Genomic DNA, 20,069 nt, shown 5'->3' with positions numbered 1-20,069 from the left:
TATTTTGATAATCGATTTCCACAGTAATCCTATGTATTTTTTTTTGCATTTAAGAACATTATTTTGGGGAGAGGTCTATAGACTTCTCCATGGCCCACAAAAGGCTGTGAGAACCTGTGGCTTAGAAGCAGTGTGCTTTTGGAAACACGTTAAGAGGTTAGGGATTATGGGGGTGGTGGCAGAAAGCAGAAGGCGACGTGTGGGCAACCAGACTGCATCTTTAGCAGTGCTGGGTTATTAATATATCTATTTTTACATCACCTTCATTTCCAATAGATACACCTCTTCCCTTCCTTCCCTTACTTAGGGAGCCAGACGTGGTAACAAAGAAAAAAAGTAAAAATAAAAGAAGAAAAAAAAATTTCAGCAAAATTAACCAGCACGTAGACCTCACCTTGTTGCCCTCCTCTTCCTTCAAAGCCGGTTGGATGTGCATGTTTTTTCATCCCTTTCTGAGGCCAGGTTTGGTCTTTATCATTGTATGGGTTCAGTTTATTTCTTCTCTTTTGGGCATGGTTCCTGTGGATGTTTTTACATCGGTTCTCTGTTTCTTCCTGCTTCTGTCTACATCCTCCCGTGCTTCGGAATTTCTCATTCCTCATTTCTGGCTGTGCAGTAATCCTCTCCTCTTACATTCTGTCCCATGGCCCAGTGGGCATCTGCTTTGTTTCCAGTTCTCTACTCTTCCTTCTCTCTGCCCCCTGGGAAGCTCTTATGGGCCCATGTTGGTGCACATGAGGCCTGAAAAAGGCTGCACATCTTTTCAGTGCAAAAGAGGCTTAGGTTATTTGATGTGGTTCATGAAAAACAAATCACAGGCTTTCCTGAGCCCTTGCTGGTCTGGAGAACCATCTGCAGGAGCACTTGCTGCTCTTCCTACGTGGGCTCTGTTGTCACTGGACGTGGGTCTGGGGGCAGGCTGTTTTGTTTTGTGTGTGTTCTGCTTTTCAGATAGTTTTGTTGCATTTAAAGACTTTTTATTAATGACAGTTTTTGACCTTGACTGAACTGTACTGTCTTTATGGTCTTTTTAAAGAAAAAAAATGACAAAATCTTGGTTAAATAGAATTGAGATGGATCACCCATGAAGAACGTGGATGCAGCGTCCGACAAATTTTTATCTAATGATCGTCTTGTTTGGCTGTAGGGTAGCCATGGAAGCGGTCTTCTGTTCCCGGAGTCTTCTGCCTTCCTCTTTTGACTCGACATGCTACTTTTTGTTCGTCTGTATGCCAGCTTCTCTGAGTTCTTGTTTCTTTTTGTACCCTCTCATTGAAATGCTGCTTGAGCTGAGTTCTCCTTTTTTTGTCCCACTTTTTCACTTGGTGACCTCATCAGCTCTGAGGTGTAATTAATTAGCTCGATGAAGATGCTCCCCAGATTTATATAGCCAGTTCTGATCTCTGTGATGAGCCAAATTTCCCTATCACCAGTTACCTGTTGGACATTTCAACAGGATCTCCTAGAAGCTCAGTGTGTTTAAAACTGGACTCATTTCTCTTTCTTTACAAATCCCCTTGTCTTCTGAACTTCTTATTTCTGTGGAGGGTACCACCGTCCTTCCAGTCACCTGAGATGGCAACCTTGTTGGCATCCTCAGTTCCTGTCTCTCATATCTAATGAGTCGCCCCAGCTCAACGTTTCTACTTTCGCATTCATTGCTGTGGAGCAAGAACCCATTCCACCCTCACCACTACTATCGTTGTTCAGGTCCTTAGACTTTCCCCTTAATTATTGTAGTAGCTTTCTCATTCTTCTCCCTGCTTAAAGCATGTACCTCCTCCTATCCATCCTACATACAACCTCCAAAATGATCTCCCTTTTGAAAAAAAGAATTCTTTTATTCAGTTAACAAAAAATTTATTTTCTCTTCCACCTCCTCCCACCAATTTAAAGAAAAGGAAAGGAAAGGAGAAACAAAACCAAACCCCTGTAACATGTATGTTGACAAGTGAAACAAACTGGCATCATGGCACAGAGATGAGTCCATTACTTTCTCTGTCAGGAAGTGGGCAGCATACTTCTATCTCTCTTCTGCTGCTGTGGTGGTGTGTGCTTTTGATCAGAGTTCTTCAGACTGTCTATGTTGTTCTTTACAAAAACAGTGAAGTGGTCACTCATTATTTTTATTGGATAGCTTTTCTCCTAGGCCTTGCTTCACTTTGCATCAGTTCATATACATCTTCCGGGTTTCTCTGAAATTGTCCCCCTTATCATTTCTTTTTCTTTTTCTTTTTTTTTTTTCTGATTACCCCCTTTCCCAATCTGTCCTCCCCTCTATCATCTCCCTACTCTCTTGTCCCCTTCCCCTCCTATTTTCCTGTAGGGTAAGACAGATTTCCATACCCAATTGAGTGTGTATATTATACCTCCTTAAGTCAAATCCTATCAGAACAAGATTCACTCATTCCCTCTCACCTTCCTTCGGTTTCCCTCCACTGTAAGAGCCTTTTCTTTTCTGTTTTTTTTTTTTTTTTTGTGTGAGATAATTTACCCTGTTCTACCTTTCCCTTTCTCCTTCTCCTAGTACAATCCTCTCTCATCCCTTAATTTTATTCTCCAGATATGACCCTTTCATCTTCAACTCACCCTGTGCCCTTTATCTATCTATCTATCTATATATATATATATATATATACACACATACATATAATTTTTTCCCTCCAACTACCTTAATACTGACAAAGGTCTCATGAGTTACAAATATCATCTTTCCATGCAGGAATGTAAACAGTTCAACCTTAATAAGTCTCTTATGATTTCTCTTTCCTGATTACCTCTTCATTTTCCACTTGAGTCTTGTCTTGGAAAGTCAAATTTTTTTTTTTTGAAAGTCAAATTTTCTGTTCAGCTCTGGTCTTTTCATCAAGAATGCTTGAAAGTCCTCTATTTCACTGAATTACCATTTTTTTCCCCTGAAGAATTATACTCAGTTTTGCTGGGTAGGTGATTCTTGGTTGTAATCCTATCTCCTTTGCCCTGTGGAATATTATATTCCATGCCCTGTGGTCCCTTAATGTAGAAGCAGCTAAATCTTGTGTTATCCTGATTGTGTTTCCACAATACTTGAATTGTTTCTTTCTGGCTGCTTGTAATATTTTCTCCTTGAACTGGGAATTCTGGAATTTGGCTACAGTATTCCTAGGAGTTTTCCTTTGGGAATCTCTTTCAGGAGGAGGTCGGTGGATTCTTTCAGTTTCTATTTTGCCCTCTGGTTCTAAAATATCAGGGCAGTTTTCCTTGATCATTTCTTGAAAGATGATATCTAGGCTCTTTTTTTGATCATGGCTTTCAGATAGTCCAATAATTTTTAAATTCTCTCTCCTGGATCTATTTTCCAGGTCAGTTGTTTTTCCAATGAAATATTTCACATTGTTTTCTAATTTTTCATTCTTTTGGATTTGTTTTACAGTGTCTTGATCTCTCATAAAGTCACTAGCTTCCAGTTGCTCTATTCTGATTTTTAAGGAAGTATTTTCTTCAGTAATCTTTTGGACTTCCTTTTCCATTTGGCCAATTCTGCTTTGGAAGGCATTCTTCTCTTCATTGACTTTTTGGACCTCTTTTGCCATTTGTGTCAGGCTATTTTTTAAGGTGTTATTTTCTTCAGTATTTTTTTGGGTCTCCTTTAGCAAGCTGTGGACTTGTTTTTCATGATTTTCTTGCATCACTCTCATTTCTCTTCTCAGTTTTTCCTCCACTTCTCTTACTTGCTTCTCAAAATCCCTTTTGAGCTCTTCCAAGGCCTGGGACTGATTCATATTTTTCTTGTAAGTTTTGGATGTAGGAGCTTTGACTTTGTTTTCTTCTTCTGGTTGTATGTTTTGATCTTCTTTGTCATCAAAGTAAGATAATATAGTCTGACTCTTTTTGCGCTGCTTGCTCATGATCCCAACCAATTACTTGAGTTTTAAACTCTTTGTTAAGGTAAGAGGCTATTTCCAAAGTGGAGGATGTACTGTCCCAAGCTTTGGGGGTTTGTCCAGCTGTTTTCAGAGCTACTTCTAGGGACCTGAAAAGTGTCAGTTCTTCCCAGATGCTATGATAAGGGGCGAGCAGTTTCCTCTCTACCACCACAACAAGCTCCACCACGCCAGAGTTCCTCCTAGCCCCAGGACCGCCCCTCAGAACTGTGACCCAGATCCAAGCACCGGTAAAGCGAGAGATTCCTGCCTCAGCCCTAGCATAGAGATCCTTGCAATCCCCCTCTGATCAGCCCCTCGATTCCCCCTCAGTCTGTGGGCAGAAAGCTCAGGAAAAAGCCGCTTCCCTTGGGGTGGCTGAGGTCTAGCTTCTTCTCTCACCGCAGTAACAGACTTTTCCCACTGACCTTCTAAGTTGTCTTCAGCATTCATGGGTTGAGAAGTCTGGAAATCGCCACAGCTGCCCGTGATTCAGTCCTCTGAGGCCTGCTCCAGGGTGGCTGCGGCCTGCGTGCCCACGCTGAACTGTGCTCCTCTCCCTGCCCGGCGCGTTACATCTTTCTGATCAGCCATCCAGGTTGTCTCAGGCTGGAAATTTGTTTTACTCTGTTTTTTTGTGGGTTCTGCTGCTTTAGAATTTGTTCAGAGCCATTTTTTGTAGGTATTTGGAGGGGTTTGGGGGAGAGCTCTAGCCAGTCACTGCTCTCTCTCCATCTTGGCTCCGCCTCCTCCTTCCCCCCTGGTCATTTCTTAACAACGCAGTAGTCTTCCATGATATTCAGATTCCATCTTTTGTAGAGCCATCTCTCTGTGGATCCCTAGTTCTTCATACTTTACAGTTCTTGGCTACTCCAATTTTGTCCTTATTGGTCATTTTTCTCCTTCTGTAATCTCTTTGGAGTATAGGCATTTCTTGGTCAGGGTAATAACTTTTAGGGCAGAGTTCCAGCTTTTCTAGAATGGCTGGGCCAGTAGTTCACAGCTCTACCCATAAGGCATTCATGTCCCTGTAACTTTTGCAGCATTGGTCATTTCCCTTTTTTGGTAATCTGATGAATCACAGTGGTATGCCTAAATCCCAGATCTGGCTCTCTGCCCCTCTCTGTCTGTCTGTCTCTCTCTCTCTCTGTCTCTCTCTTTCTCTCTCTCTCTCTCTCTCTCTCTCTCTCACACACACACACACACACACACACACACAGACACACACACACACACACACAGACACACACACACACACAAAACTTGGTTACCTCATGATTTCCTGCTACCTCTAGGATCAGATACAAACTCTTCTGTTTGGCATTTAATGCTCCTTATATTGCAGCCCCTTGCTGCCTCTCCATCTTTATCACGCATTCCTCTTTTTCATGGACTTTTGGATGCACATGTGCTGTTCTTGCTGTTTGCTTGCACGTGTCTCTGTGCCGTGGCAGTGGGGGCTTCCCCACATCCCTGGCAGGCACTCTTGGGGTAGCTTTGTGGTTATCTGCAGGTCTCAGCCCAGAGGCTGCCTTCTGCCAGAGGCCTTTTCTTGTCCCCCAAGGTGTTGGTGTCTTCCCTTCCAAGCTTACTTTGTATCTATTTTATTTTTATGTGTGTTTGTGTGTATGTGTATGTCTTGCGTGTATGGATCTTGTCGCTCCTGTAGAATAGGCCTATTTTATATTTGTCTTTGTAGCCTTCATCTCTTTTTCTTTTTTGTAGGCAGTTGGGGTTAAGTGACTTGCTCACTCAGCCTTGCTGCTCATAGCCTTAGTTTCTTTTTAAAGAGATTATTGTTCAGTAGAAAACATATTTATTCACTGTCTTCTTTAAGGTCAGAGCACAATTTTACACCTTTAGTGGGTGAGAGTAAATTTCTCTAGAACTCAGTCCCTGCCCTCATGGAGCTTAGACACTAAGAGGATGCGGTGACACACGTACAGAGAGCTGTGATACCAGCCAGTGTGGTGATGAATGAGGAAGACACGGGCGTTCATTCGTGGCAGAATACCTGGCGCAGGCACAAGTGCTTAGCGACTATGGGTCTAGGGATTATGTGTCGGTGGAAAATAGAGTTTTGAAAATGAATGAAAATTCCTTCCTGAGCATCCTGCTGAAACCCCTACTAGTTCAGAGTTGTTTTGTGATCCTTTACACTATGGGGAAGTAATGTGGCTTTTTGTATGTTCAAGTTCTTACCTGAAAAATAGAGCCGGCAGCTCCCTCTTATTTTTTTTTCTTCTTTTTAGGCAGTTGGGGTTAAGTGACTTGCCCAGGGTCACACAGCTAGTAAGTGTCAAGTGTTTGGTCCGAGGCTGGATTTGAACTCAGGTCCTCCTGACTTCAGGTCCAGTGCTCTATCCACTGCGCCACCTAGCAGCCCCTGCACCACCTAGCAGCCCTGTGCCACCTAGCTGCCCCCAGCTCCCTCTTATTATGCTTATTTTTTAGTAGACTTCAAATTCGAGTACTAACAACTATTCATAGGATTCTTGTGGGTTTATGCATTTCCTAATGGCAGGATATATGTGTTGTATTTGGGGAGTATATGTACATATATATTGTTTTTACATAAGCTGGTTAGATGTGGTTTTATTTTCTTCTTAAATACAGCTTATCAAATTTGGATTGATAGGAATTGTTTTATGGCTGGGAATCTGTTTTCCTGACTGCTTGAATGTGACTATTGTGCCAATGGGACTTAGTTGACTGAAAATATTGATTATTGTGAATTAAAGCATAACATCTGCAGCATTTTGATAATCCTTTTGAGCATTCATTCTATGATTTAAGCATTAAGGCTTTGTTCTGAGTGTTGCCACGCTAGACTTGAATAGCCTCACCACTTTTGCCCCAAGGAGACTTTGGGGGCAAATTCTTCTTTTTTTTGGGAGTTCCTTCCTATTTTGACAAATGTTTTCCGTCTTCAGAATTCTATTTTAGCTTCATCTTTTCTTTAGTCATTCTGTTCATGCTAATGCAGATGTTCTTAACCTGGAATCTGTGAATTTGTTTTAAGAGCTATTTGATAATTATATTTCCATATCATTGGTATCCTTTAAAATTCTATGTATTTTATTTTATTCATCTTGAAAAACACTGTTCTTGAAAAGAGGAAAGTCGAAAGAATCAGGGTATGGAAAATTTGATTGAGAACTGAAACTGTTCTCTCCAAAGTTACCAGTGATCTCCTGATTTCAAAATCGAATGGCCTTTTCCCAGTCTTCTTCCTTGACCCATCTGTGACCCTCATCTCCTGGATATTCTCTTTCCTCTAGGTTTCATTTCCCCCCGCCCCGGTTCTCATTCCACCTGTCTGACCTCTCCTCAGGCTCCTTTACTGAGCCTTCATCAGCGTGATTCCCGCTCAGCATGGGGGGCCCATGGGCTCTTCCCTTCTGCCTCTGGACTGTTTTCTGTGCTGATCTCCTTAGGTCCCATGGGTTCAAGCATCATCTCTGTGCTGACTTCCAGGCTAACTTGTGCAGCTCCTATTGGAATTCCAGGACTAAAAGCCTCCTTGCCTTGCTCCTAAGCCTCCCCTCTTACTAGCTTCTTTATTGAGGTGAAGGGCGCCCCTGCCCTGCCATTCGCCCTGGCTTGCAGCCTGGGCGTCGTCCTCACTTCCTCCGTCTCACTCCTTCCCTCCACATTGCCGACATTTCTCATCTATACCCCTTTTCCCCACTCACACAGCTGCTCCCCTAACAGAGGCCCTCATCAGGGCCGGCCTGGACTGTTGCTGCCATTCCAGTCTGTCTGCCCTTCATCAGAATGACCTTTCCCAAAGTGTGGACCTTATCACATCATCCCCTTCTCAAGAGTGTCCCTCCAGGACCTCCTGTAAAGCCCAGCCCTTCACCGCCTGGCCCCTCTCTGCCTCCCCCACCACGTGCTGTGGGATCCAGTGACTCCGGCCTTCTTGTCATTCCTTCAGCAAGAAGCTCATGCCTCCAGGCAGTTTCTCTGGCTGTTCCCCACTCCTGAAGTGCTGTCCTCGTCTCTTTTGACTGTTTGGTTCCCTTCAAGTTTCAAGTCAGGCCTCACCTGCATCTCCTTCAGTTGCCGGGGTCTCCCCTCTGACATTTCACCCAGTTTTCTTTTGTTTGGTGGAATGCACAGTCCTGGGGGGCAGACACAGTCTTGCCTTTGTCTATGTCTTCCACAGAGTGAGAGCTCAGTACTTTGAGAACTCTGGCTCTGAGGGCACCTTTGGATGCTCTCATATTGACCATGCGTGGCTGGTACATTGGAATTGCCCAACATGCAGTGACGCATCCCGCTCCGACTAGACCGTTGGGTCTGCAGCGCGGGCCACACATAACCGCCTGGCATGGGCTAGTTCTTTTCCAGCTTCATCTTGGCCTCCTCTCTGCTCCTGACCAGGTCAGAGGGTCAGAGAAAAGTGTTTGTCTCTTCATAGATCCCTGCATCATAGAGTCACGCTCATCATTGCAAGCGATTGGCAACTTTGTTCAGAATATTTCTTTTTGGTTGGCTATAGTGTAGGCAGAATAGTCTGAGTGAATTTACGTTATGTATAATGAGCAGCAGCTCGAAATCTCGCAGTGAGTACGTCGTGCTTCAAGTTTCTCCTCTCAGAAGAATAATCGCTAGCATTTAGATAGCGTGGTAAGGTTTGCAAAGTGCTTTACGTGTCTTCTTTCTTATGAAGTAGGTGCTTTTATTATCCCCATTTTGCAGATGAGGAAACTGAGGCAGGCAAGCAGCTCAGTAACTCGTCCAGGGTCATTCAGCTAGCAAGTTTCTGAAGCCAGATTCCAGCTTGGGTCTTCCTGACTCCAGGTCCAGCAGTCTCCATTGTACCACACCATGACTCCCATGGACTCTGTGGCACTGGGCAGGTCACGGCACTTCTTGGTGCCCGTGGCCTTTTGCTCTAAGACTATGGTGCCCAGGCAGGTTGTCTGTATAGATTGGCAGAGGGGTTTCCCATTGATGAAATCCCAGATGTGGCAGGCCAGGCATTCGCCTGTGATTCCCAGCAGGCTCCTGGGCCATGTGTGCTCCCCCTCTCCTCCAGGCTACAGCCTCCTGCCTGTGTCTTCTCTCTGACGGCTGCCCGCAGATGCTCCCTTCAGGTCCTGGCCTCGTGGTCCGAGTTTGTTGCCAGCTCCCTTCTTCCCTAGGAGGGCCTCCCAGATTGAGGATTGAGGTTGGGGGTGCTGATGGGTTGGTGTGTGCCCTCCCTGCCTTGGCAGCGTGAAGAGGTGAAGGAGCATCATTGTCGGCTCCCGGCCGTGCTTTTTGGGAGCGGTGGGTTTGTGAAAGTGTTTCCCAGAGGTCGAGGTTGGCCATCGAACTAAGCTGGTGGCCTCCTGAACCTGGGGACTGCTCGTCCTCCTGAGCCCCAGGCCCGTTGACCTCATCCTCGGAGCCGCCAGCCAGCTCTTTGGGGGAGGGGGGCTGCCAAGAGGAGCCCCTTTGAAGTGGTTCGTCTTGTGAGTTACCTTGTTTCTCACGTTCCTTGGTTCTAGGCTGCTACGGTGTGGATGGAGAGAGTGACTCCATCATGAGCTCGGCTTCTGAAAACTCCACGGAGCCGTGGTTCTGCGATGCCTGTAAGTGTGGGGTGTCGCCCAGCTGCGAGCTGTGTCCGAACCAGGACGGGATCTTCAAGGAGACGGATGCCGGCAGGTCAGTCGGGGGGCTCTGGCCCCTCCCCCACCTACCCTGGGTCCCTGGGGTGGTTTGCATCCTGGCTGGCTTGGACATGCAGTCGGTCCTCTTTCTGCCGTCGATCTGAGAGTGCTGGCCCAGAGCTGACATTGACCGGGAGCACTCGCGTACGGGGCGTCCGGTGTTCCCGGGGCCGGGAGCCTTCTCAGGCCGCAGATCCTGCCCTTCCCTCAGGAGCATTTTTAGCTTAGCAGCCATTTTCCTCACCCTTTCTCAGATAACCAGATTGTAGACACTGCTATGTCTTGCGGTGCCTTTGGTCTAGCCAGGCCAGGACTGATTGGACCTTGGGCCACAGCTGCGTCCATTCCCTCAGGGTGTCTGTCTTCCACAGCTCAGCTGTAGCTCAGCCGGCTCTGTGTCCTGAGTAAATAACGTAAGTCCTGAGAAAACAGAGGAAGCAGGAGCTGCCTGGGAGACTGTGCCTTGTCATTTACCCATTTCTCGTTTGTGCTCGTGCTGTGAGGCCCAAGACGTGCTGAAGGCCCAGAATGAAAGCCTGGCCTTCCGAACTCTCCAGGCCCTTTCCGTGATTGTGTCTCCTTTTGGAGAGTTGTTGTGCTGCATTTGCCCATGCTGGCAGTTAGTCTGCAAGCATTTTATTTTACTTTTATTTATTTATTTTTTTGGTGAGGTAGTTGGGGTTAAGTGACTTGCCCAGAGTCACACAGCTAAGTGAATGTTTATGTGTCTGAGGCCGACTTTGAACTCAGGTCCTCCTGACTCCAGAGCCAGTGCTCCATCCACTGCGCCACGTAGCTGCCCCAGCAAGCATTTTATTCAGTGTTGACTCTGTTCTGGGCAACCCCACCTGTGATCTTTGCCCACAAAGAGCTCCTCTTATGAGGGATGAGATGGGGGGGCAGGGAACATGAGGCAAACAAGCTGTGTGCAGGGTAGAAGGGCGATAATCTGTAGAGGAGGGGCCCTAGCCTTCAGGGGACTTTCTCAGAAGGTGAGACATGAAGCCAGGAGGCAGAGATGAGGAGGGAGCATATTCCGGGGAGGGCAGCCAGAGTAAATGCCTGGGATGGAGAGATGGCGTGTTGTGTGTGAAAGCTGGGGCCCCTGGCCTGAAGAAGCCGGGCCAGGGTGTGAGGTGTGGGAGCCAGGGAGGGGAGGAAGGGACAGGAGATGAAGGGCTTTGACGGCCAACAGAGTGTTTTGTCTTTGCTACTGAAGGGATAGGGGGCCATGGGAGGTTATTGAGGAGGGGGGTGGTCAGATCCCCCACTTTAGGAAGATCACTTTGGTGACTGAATGGAAGCTGGGCTGGAGCAGGGGAGACTTGAGGCAGGCAGACCCCCCCCCCCAGCAGTTACTGCCATAGTCCAGGTGGGAGGTGAGGATTATCTGCACCAGGGTGGGGGCAGGGGCAAAGGAGAGAAGGGGGAAAATCCAAGGGCTCTTGAAGATTGCGTCAAAAGATTCTGCAGAGGGGCAGCTAGGGGGCACAGTGATTAGAGCACCAGCCCTGGAGTCATGAGGACCTGAGTTCAAATTCGGCCTCACACACTTGACGCGCACTGGCCGTGTGACTCAGGGCAAGTCACTTAGCCCCACTGCTTAGCCCAAAAAACAAAAAAAGATTCTTCAGTAATCACTGGTTATTATGGCTCTCAAAATTTCCTGCCCTTGCGAACTCTGAAGCCCAAGACACTTAGCATCATAGCTTGAAATAGTGGATCAGGGACCAGCTAGGTGGGTAAGATCTGCCCTCCCAAAGTCTCCCGGCCTATGAGGGTTGCTGCCATCCCTCCTTCTGCCTCTGACTCACTGCTGCTCCTCCTCTGCGGCTGGGCCCCTGCTCGCCCACTGGGGGAAGCATTCACCTTCGTGGATGGCCCTCCACCCTCCGGATGGGCCGTGCCTCTAGTTTGCCCTGGGGCTTTCCTCACTAGTCCTGGCCCTGTAAGGGCTGTGTGGCTCTGTGAGAACATGTGCTCCTGGCAGCTAGGGATGAGGCTGCTGTTTTCTGTGCTTATCACAGCCCCTGGCATAGAAAGGTGCTTAATCAATGCTTTCTCCTGCAGTCAGTCATGTGAAAAACAGTTTTTATTGTCTAGACTGACTAGATTTCCTTCCCTTCTTTTACATTCCTGATGGGACCATGAATAGTTCCAGAAAATTATTGGATTGAATGGAAGAGAAGCACTGTTCTGTGTGTCTCATTGAACATGAGTTCAGTTACAGAGCTCAGAGCTGTAATCCAGGATTTCTCTTTGCTGCCACTGCATCGCGCTCCGTAGATCGTGGTGATTGCGCAGCAGCTTGGGGCGCTGGCAGGTGGCTGCCTGGGGGCACCGGGCAGTGTCATCTCCTCGTCTTTCATCAGTGTTCTGTAGCAGGGGAGTCAGAGGGGACCTCAGTGGCTTGACTTTTCTTAGCACAGTGCCTGGCACAGAGTAGGAGCCTCATAAATGCTTATTGACTGATGGACAGACGGTAATCAGATTTAAACTATCCTATTTCCTGTTGAAATATAATGCTGATTTCTTCCTTGGAACCTTGTTTGGGCTCCAGTTGTATGAAAATGCATATGAATTTTAAAATAAATCCCTTTGCTGAATGAGCTCCTTGCTAGAATGTAAATTCTGTCCCCTCTTTTTTTTTTGTTTTATATGATTTTTTTCCTGTTCTTTTTCTTAATCAACATCTGTCATCATAGCTCAAAGCAAAAAGGATGGTAGAGTAACACGGAGGATTATTCTTCTTTGATTACCCAATTTGTCTCAGTTACAAGGTTCTAGAGCCCGTCTGGCTTAGCAGACGCACAGGCAAACATCGCGGTGTGCTAGTAACAAGAACTGATGTCCCCTCTCCTGGGACCTTCCCTGCCTGGGGCGGGTTCTTTAATCGAGATCCCAGTGCTTGTGTGCCCAGCCATTGCAGTGGCAGCTTTGGGCTGTCGGACTTGTGTGACGTGGACGCCGACATTTTAGGAAGGTCAGGAGGAAGCGGGCAGTCAGTGGTCAGGCTGATGCTAGATAAGCTCCAGCAGCGTGGCTACTGCTGTTGCTGCCGTGGCCTTTAATACTGTAGGACGAAACAGGCCAATTAAATGGAGAAGCAGCTGCTTGTTGGAGATGTTTGTCTCTAAATTGAACTCGACGGGATGCATTTGGGAGGTTGTATTAGAGCAGCTATCCAGAAATCTCAAAAATAGAACCTTGGATTTTCCCAAGAAAAGATAATTGTAAAGATGATGACTGTTTTCCTCAGTTGCCCCTTTAAAATGATTTTTGATCGGATTCCTTTCGAGCCCAGCATATGGCCCAGAAGGCCCCCCTGTAGAATTTCTGACATCTTTGCCAGGGCCACGGTATTTTTTGTTAATGCGGTCACAAGGCTGAAGACGAGGGCACACGATCAGTATGTTTAGCTTTCATCGTTGGTGATCCTGAGAATGTCTTCTGGATTGAATGAGATTGAAGGGTGTAGTCATCCAAAAGTTAACTTAGCAACAATTTCCACACCTGCCTTTTCAGTGCTCCGATTAATTCACAAGCACTGGAGTGTGCTGTCATCCAGATTAAGTTCTCTGCTCTGAACCAGTGAGCAACCCTCCAGGGCCGAGAGTTGGGTCAGAAGCTGGCATGCTGAGCCTGTCTTTGCTTTCCCACAAACCATCCCGAGAGACCCTTTCGATGCCTGCTCGGAAGGAGTCCCTCCATTCTGGTCTGGCCTGGGCCTGGGCGTGGCCTCTACACATCCTGCTTGGCCCCCCCCCCCCATTTCTTTCCCCTTCTCATGCCTGAGCCTTCACTGTCTATGATCTCTATACCAGCCAGGCACTCTGTGAGGTGCACAAGCAAGGCTCCATTGGGTCTACCTTGGGTCTTCCCGTTGCCCTTTGGGTTGGGGTCCTGTTGAGGGGGACAGTGCAGGGGATTGGTGATTGGAGTCTCACGGTTTGCCTCCTCACGGCCTCATTGTTTTGTGCTGTTGGGCAGACAAGTTCATGATGCTGCTCTACAGTGTCCAGAATGTTCATGCACGGTCTCTTCGTCTTGTAGAGTCCTGGCCTTCTTACTTCCGTTTCTACCACTTGATTGATGATTGTGGTGGGGGTTCTGAAAGCTTTACATTCCTCACAGTGGCCAGACTTGGCTTCCGAAAGACCTCAATTCAAATCCTCCTGGGGGCATGTAGGAATTGTACCTCTGGCAGGGTCTGTAGGTCTTGCTTGCTGCCTAGGCTGTGGATTGGCTTTGATCTGCCTTGGAGGATAGCATTCCCACGGGGAGAATCCTTGCTGTATTGCCTGGGTCATCTCATTTGGTCTTCACAACAGCCATGAGGAGTATTGCTGTCCGGATAAGGACGCTGGGGCTAAGAGAGGACTTGCTTGTGGTCATGGCCCCGAGATGTCAGAGATGGAATTGGAATCCCCGGTCCCCCTCCTGCCTCTGGACATGGGCCGTTCCTCGTTCTGGTGGTGCCGCTGCATGGGCACTGTTGCGGTCTAGGCAGTGGGTTATTCATCCCCTGGGTTCTGGATTGCGCACTGACGGATTTTGCTGAGGCAGCTTTGTCATGTTCTGGGTGCCTGCAGTTTACACACGGTCATCAAGGAAGAGGAGTGTTTAGTGAATCTCTGACTGTAAAAGTGGGGCTGACCTACTCTGCTTCCCATTGGTTGGTTTTGGCTCTTCTGGATCTCATTCCAGGGTCTCTGGAGGCTCTAGAACAGAGGTCCATATTCCCACGCGTATCAGCCTTGTCTCTCGTCTTTCTCTGCTACAGAACTTATGCAGGTGATGGTGGCAGCAGTTTCTGGGCTCTTTTGCTCTTCTCCTTGTGACGGCAGTTGAGCGTTTGTTAAACATCTAGGAAACAGTAAAGTTCCCTGTTTGTGGCTTTGTCCAGACTTCGTGTTTCTTGATTGACAACTTTTGTAAACATCTGTCAGCTAGTTTGGGTCTGCTAGGCCAGAGGGCAGAACATTCCAAAATGACTCCTCCAGCGGTGTGAGCATTTGTCTCCTTCTGTTCATTTTTGTTGTAATTTAGTTTTCAAGGTGTTTAGTGATTCCAAACTCTCTTCTTGATTCAATCAGTTGAAAACAGCATGCTTTCAACATGTTCTAAGTCTCCTGCATAGTCTGTCTGCCTTTGGGGTCTTCCAGTTTTGGTTTCTTTTTATCCTCTTGCCATGAGGATTATCACATAGTAAGAGCAGCCTCATTGCATGAGTAAAGACTCTGAAGGGTCTGTCGTGAGGGACAAAAACCCAGCCTCTGGCACAATCCAATGGAAGGTAAAGGCCAGCGCTGTTAGCGTCTTCCACTTTCAGGTGACCTTCCCCATACTCTGCATATGTGTTGGGTGTACCTAATTATTTAGGTGCTGTCTTTCCATTTGGAGTATCTGCTCCTTGAGGCCGGGTCTGTTTATGCCTTTCTTATCCCTACTTGTTAGCATGGTACCTGGTATACAGTGCATGCTTAATCAACCTTGTTGACTGATGGACAGACTGATTCTGTTGGTTGGCTAACACCATTTCCTCTAGCAGGTTCCAGTTTATATATGCACATATATATGTATATAGTACATCTAGCATATGGTTCTAGACATATGTCATACATGTAATATGTTATATACACATAGGGTATATAGATGCATATACATGCATCTATATATGTACACACACACACATATAAAATAAAAACAAGAAGTGAAAAGCAAAGGTTTTTAAGAATTGTTCATCACATTTGAGAAAAGCACAAACACATGACCAGGAAGCCCTTTTCCACAGACTGCCCACGGCAGCTGCTGGCACGTACCCCCCTTGGTAGGACTCCATCTGGAAGACTGTGGCCGCCATTCAAGTCCTCTTCCTGCTGTTTGGAGACTGGCTGGGGAAAATAGCCAGCTGTTAATAATTGCTGGAGGGTGTTCTTTTTGGTAGCTTTATGGAATCACCTGCATTAATTGGGGGGAGGAAGGGCCCTGCACAAGTCCTTCCCTGGGGGTATCTGGTGAACACATCTGGGGCACCATGAGGAAGAATGGATGCCAACAAGAGCCATGGATCTCCAGCATTGCTCCTTGCCTCCCTTGGGGTCCTACGGGAGCTGCCACGTGTAGTGGGTCTGGCCAATACAACTCCTTTTGGTTTTTTTGTTTTTTTTTTTTTGCTTAGAGAGTTGGGGTTAAGTGACTTGCCCAGGGTCACACAGCTAGTAAGTGTACAACTCCTTTCTGACTGTTGAAATGTATGGGACCTTCTGCCAGCCCGTCCCTCTTTGGAACTGGCTTTATTAAAAATATTTTGAAGAGAGTAAAATCCCTACCTCCTGAAGGCCACCTAGCTCCCTCTCCTCACGAACTGGCCATGAGCTCAAGGGCACCCGGGAGAAAGCTGCTCCCTTTCCTTGGGCGTGGCCGGTGCATCCCTTCCCTGGGGCAGTGTGGCTCTTGGGGGCCAGGACTGTTCTCTGACACCCAGATTTCTTAAGCCCTCATCCTGCTCCCCAGACAGACGGAGAAAAGCGCGCTGGTGGTATCTTGTGCGACTATGGCTAAAAATCAACTGTAGCCATTGTTAATGTCCTGAAGGTGTGTCCTTACACATGTTCACATTAAAAACAAGCTGCTGCCCAAAAAACAAAAATTATGGCTCACACCCTCTGACAACCTGGTGAGTCACTCTTAAGAAGGACACTGGTGATAGGTCAACAAACATTTATGAAGTACCTACCATATGTCAGGCATAGCACTAAGCACTGGGCGTATTATGAGACCCTGGGATGAAGCCAATCTGACTGTTCAGGCTGCACTGAAAAGGAGCCTGGTTTGAAGATGGACCCACTCAGGTGAAGAGGAAAAAGTCACAGGGCTCTTCCTCTGTGCGTTTGGGGTCTTAAGAAAGTCTCTGTTTTTGGAGCAGATGTTGGCTCTTGCAGTGACATTTTCTTGCTTAGGTTCCTTCTTTGTGAGCGTTAGGAGGCAGAATGACCAGATAGTCCGTGGAATTGTGGTTCTGGTGGAGCCCGTTGCAACCTGTCCAAAGAGAACAGGGCAGACCTCTTTCCATGAGCCCTTCTGTACGCATCTCAGTCTAGGGATAGACTAGCAGGTCCAGGTCATTTGTCCGGTACTTGGATACAGATTAGTAGTGATTGCCAGTGGTCACTCCATCCGTAGCTTCCCAACTCTCCCATTCCTAATCCTGACCTTCTCTTCGCTGCTCTCCCACTTGTGCTTTGGAAACAGAAGGTCCCGTAGTCTTGAGGGATGTTTTAAGACTATGTTATCACCTGGTGAATAGCGCCTCACCTTGGAAATGAGCCTCTGCAGTCCGCTTGGCTGGCCCTCTGGGCTCTCGGAGGGCAGATGTATCGTATCACTCAGTGAGGTCACTGGGTCAGCTGGGGTGCGGAGTTTGGTGACTTTGGGGGCATAGTATGAAATGGCCCGGGAAAGGGCAGCCCACCCACCAAGTGCTTCAACGGGCTCGTTTTCCTGTGGCGCCTTCAACATTTCCCGTTTCCCCTTTTTGTCAGCATTGCCAATCTGATGGATGTGAGGTGGGACCTCGGGTTTATTCCTCCAGTTCAGGATTTCTTAGCCCTTTGTTGTGGTCCCTCCTGGCAGTCTGGTAAAGTTGATGGACCACTTTCTCAGAAAAAGGTTTTTAAATGCATAAAATGAAATCAGAGGATTACAAAGGAAACTAATTATATTGAAGTTGCTGTGAAAATATTTTACAGAACTGGTTTACAGACCGCACTTCAAGATCCCCTTTTCTAATTATTAGCGATTTGGAGCATTTTTTTCCCAGCATGGCAGTTAATAGGAAGGAGATGCCTGGATCCTGGCCTGTCTTTGTGCTCAGCAGCTCAGTTTCTCCGGTCTCGTTTGTGTCACTCGTCTCCTCCCACAGCACTCTCGCTTCCATCTTTCCCTCTGTTGATCCCCCCTGCCCCCCTCGCCCCCATGCTTAGATTCCCTCCCTGGAGAACCTCACCTCTATGCCCCCTCGTCCTTCCATGCTGCCTCCTCAGGAGGAGCACAGACAGAGAGAACGCATGGGGCCTTACTTGTTGGGTGGCAGGTAGCCCCCCTTGGGGATGGAGGAGCAGCAGCTTTGGCCTACATAGGCTTTGTCTGTAGGAGTTGCTATCATGGTTGTGTTTAAAGGGACCCTTTTCCTTTAGTTTCCATAGATGGCATTAGTAACATGTGGGTGAAGGGGAGATTATGGGGCTGACAGTTTTTGTAAGATAGAGCCCACGTTTGGCCAGACCACGCTCCTGGAGGGAAAGAACTCTTGGTCCTCAGTGTAGGCTTGTTGATAACCTCGTTCATAAATGCTGTCGTGTCCTCCCTTGTAGGTGGGTCCACATAGTCTGCGCCCTCTATGTCCCAGGAGTGGCTTTTGGTGATATTGACAAGCTGCGGCCTGTGACCCTTACAGAGATGAATTACTCCAAGTATGGGGCCAAGGTAAGGTTAAACTCTTCTACTGGGCTTTGTGAGGTTTTCCAATGCCCTTTTTTGGCGTAGTTTACATTTTGTAAGTTTATTAGTCATCATTTGATGTTCTCTGGAGCATATTAAAAGGGTTTCAAATACAAATAGTGGATGTTAGTCGTGGATGGGTTTTTTCTCTGAAGAACTTGGGAGATAATTCCCTTCTCCCAATTTTTGTTACGTATCTATTATGTGCAAGGTTTTATGTGATGAGTAGCACATTCTCTGCCCCAAGAATCTTCCTCTCAAACAGCAGTTGTACATGGGAAACATGGTCACAAGCATCAGCAAGCCTGGCTGAACCTTGTCTCAGTGTGGTGTTGAAGGCACATTTTGCTGCAGTCGGGAGCCCCCAGGCTCCTAGAGGGGGAGAAATCTCACTGGACACACTTAGGCACGTGGATCAGGCTCGCACTGCCAGTTTGCTCATCTGTATTGAACAGTCTGGTGGTCTCTGCTCAGGGCACTGAGGTCCCCACATTGCTGGCCAGCTCAGTCTTTTTCCCTTAACCAAGTTGATGTGTTTGGGGTAGGAAGAGGGAGAGCAATGAGAAGGCTTTCGGTGTGGTAGGGCAGGAGTAGGGCGGCCTTCAGGAATGCTGCTGTCGAGCCAGGCCAGCTGGTAGTGTCCACCTTTTCCTGGGGTGTGCCCTGTACCTGCCTAGCCCTCAGCTTTGGAGAAACATGAAAATGACTTTTTGCTTCCTTTCTTTGGAGTCCAAATACGTGTTCTCTTGCTCTGAACCTTTGGTGTGTCACAGCCTGTCTGGGCCTCAGTTTCCTCCAGCCCTAAAGCTGTGATCTTACCATCCTCTCTAGTTAAATTTAGAGGGATCCTTTCCTGGTGAGATGGGGGTGTCTTATCTCCTCAGGAGCACCTTTTCCCCAGATTTCTTGGCTTTTAGTATTTGGGGAATATTCTTTGTGACTTTGGGTCTCGAGCAGGAGCCGCCCTGCTTTGGGAGCTGAGCTCTTCTTTGTGTAACAAAGTCCATCCCAAAGGACATTTTTAAGCCTAGTGTTCAGAACCTCCACCAACTTTCCCGCAGAATCCATGTGAGGTATAGGAGTTGTGTGCCAGGGGAAGTGTCCCAGATCGACTTACCCTCTCATCATTACTGCCCTTATTTCTTAGAGCACGTCACAGCTGAGAAGTGACCAGTCCACAGGGGTTCATTAAGAGCCTCCTGTGTGCCCGCCTTTTCCCCAGAAGAGTCTTGGGAGGAAGGAAGGGAAGAAGACAGGCATCCTTTGTGCTCAGGGACGTGACAATTGGCATTGACCTGGCTCAGGTCTAATTCAGGACCCTTAGGGGGCAGAGACCCCTCCTGGGAGCAGACTGTGGAGAACAGCGTGGCAGGGTGGTGTCAGCACTGATGAAGGAGTGGTGAGCCCTTGATGCTCCCTCCTCTGCCTGCGGTGAGGCGGGACCCTGCTCGCTTGCTCCCGAGCACTGCTGAGGTGGGACTTGTAGCCTCCGCTTCTTATGAGAAGGAGGCCCTTCCTGGTCTAAGGCTCTCCTCCCTGTCGCAGTGACTGGCACTCAGGTAGAGAGCTCGCTCCTTGACTTCCGTGGGCCTGTGACGCGCTCACGCTTGTTCTGTGTTCAGGGCTTGGTCATGGACTCTGCAAAGAGCAGCGCTTTGGCACAAAACTCCTCCCATAGAGCTGCCATTCACTCCTCAAGCAGTGTGGCCCAGCAGGGAAAGAGCTAGCCTCGAAGCCAGCCAGACCGAGGTTCGAGTCCCCTCCCAGATTAAAACGTTCTTGGGAAATGTTGGGCAGAAGAGGTCGGGAGATGGTTGGTGGCTCTCCCAGTCAGTACCCGGCCGCAGGAATTCTCCAGGACGGCCCCGCGGCCCTGGTTCTGGGTGGCTTTGGCATCGCTGCTCCAGGCAATTCCAGGGCTGTGCGTTGCGGTGTCCGTCGCCCTGGAAGATAAGCGTTTCCTCACCTCAGAGTTCATGGCACCGTTGAAAGCTCGGGC

General features: G+C 47.8%; 1 protein-coding gene across 7 annotated transcripts in view; it reads left to right on the top strand.

The window, feature by feature from the left end:
- PHF14 (PHD finger protein 14) overlaps nt 1-20,069 on the top strand; it is a 174,495-nt gene that overhangs the window by 21,233 nt on the left and 133,193 nt on the right. For all 7 annotated transcript variants that reach the window (XR_003569997.1, XM_027872045.1, XM_027872043.1 and 4 more), the window contains exons 5-6: nt 9,404-9,563; nt 17,944-18,055. Coding sequence is in view for 6 of the 7 variants with exons in the window: in XM_027872045.1 (XP_027727846.1) it covers nt 9,404-9,563; nt 17,944-18,055 (272 nt within the window). In the remaining variant the exon portion in view is untranslated. The remainder of the gene's footprint in view (nt 1-9,403; nt 9,564-17,943; nt 18,056-20,069) is intronic.

The sequence above is a fragment of the Vombatus ursinus genome, unplaced genomic scaffold, assembly GCF_900497805.2.
Source record: "Vombatus ursinus unplaced genomic scaffold, bare-nosed wombat genome assembly UNPS02014799.1, whole genome shotgun sequence".
NCBI lineage: Eukaryota > Metazoa > Chordata > Mammalia > Diprotodontia > Vombatidae > Vombatus > Vombatus ursinus.
The sequence above is the reverse complement of the archived record's forward strand: the minus strand, read 5'-3'. Positions and strand labels throughout refer to the sequence as shown.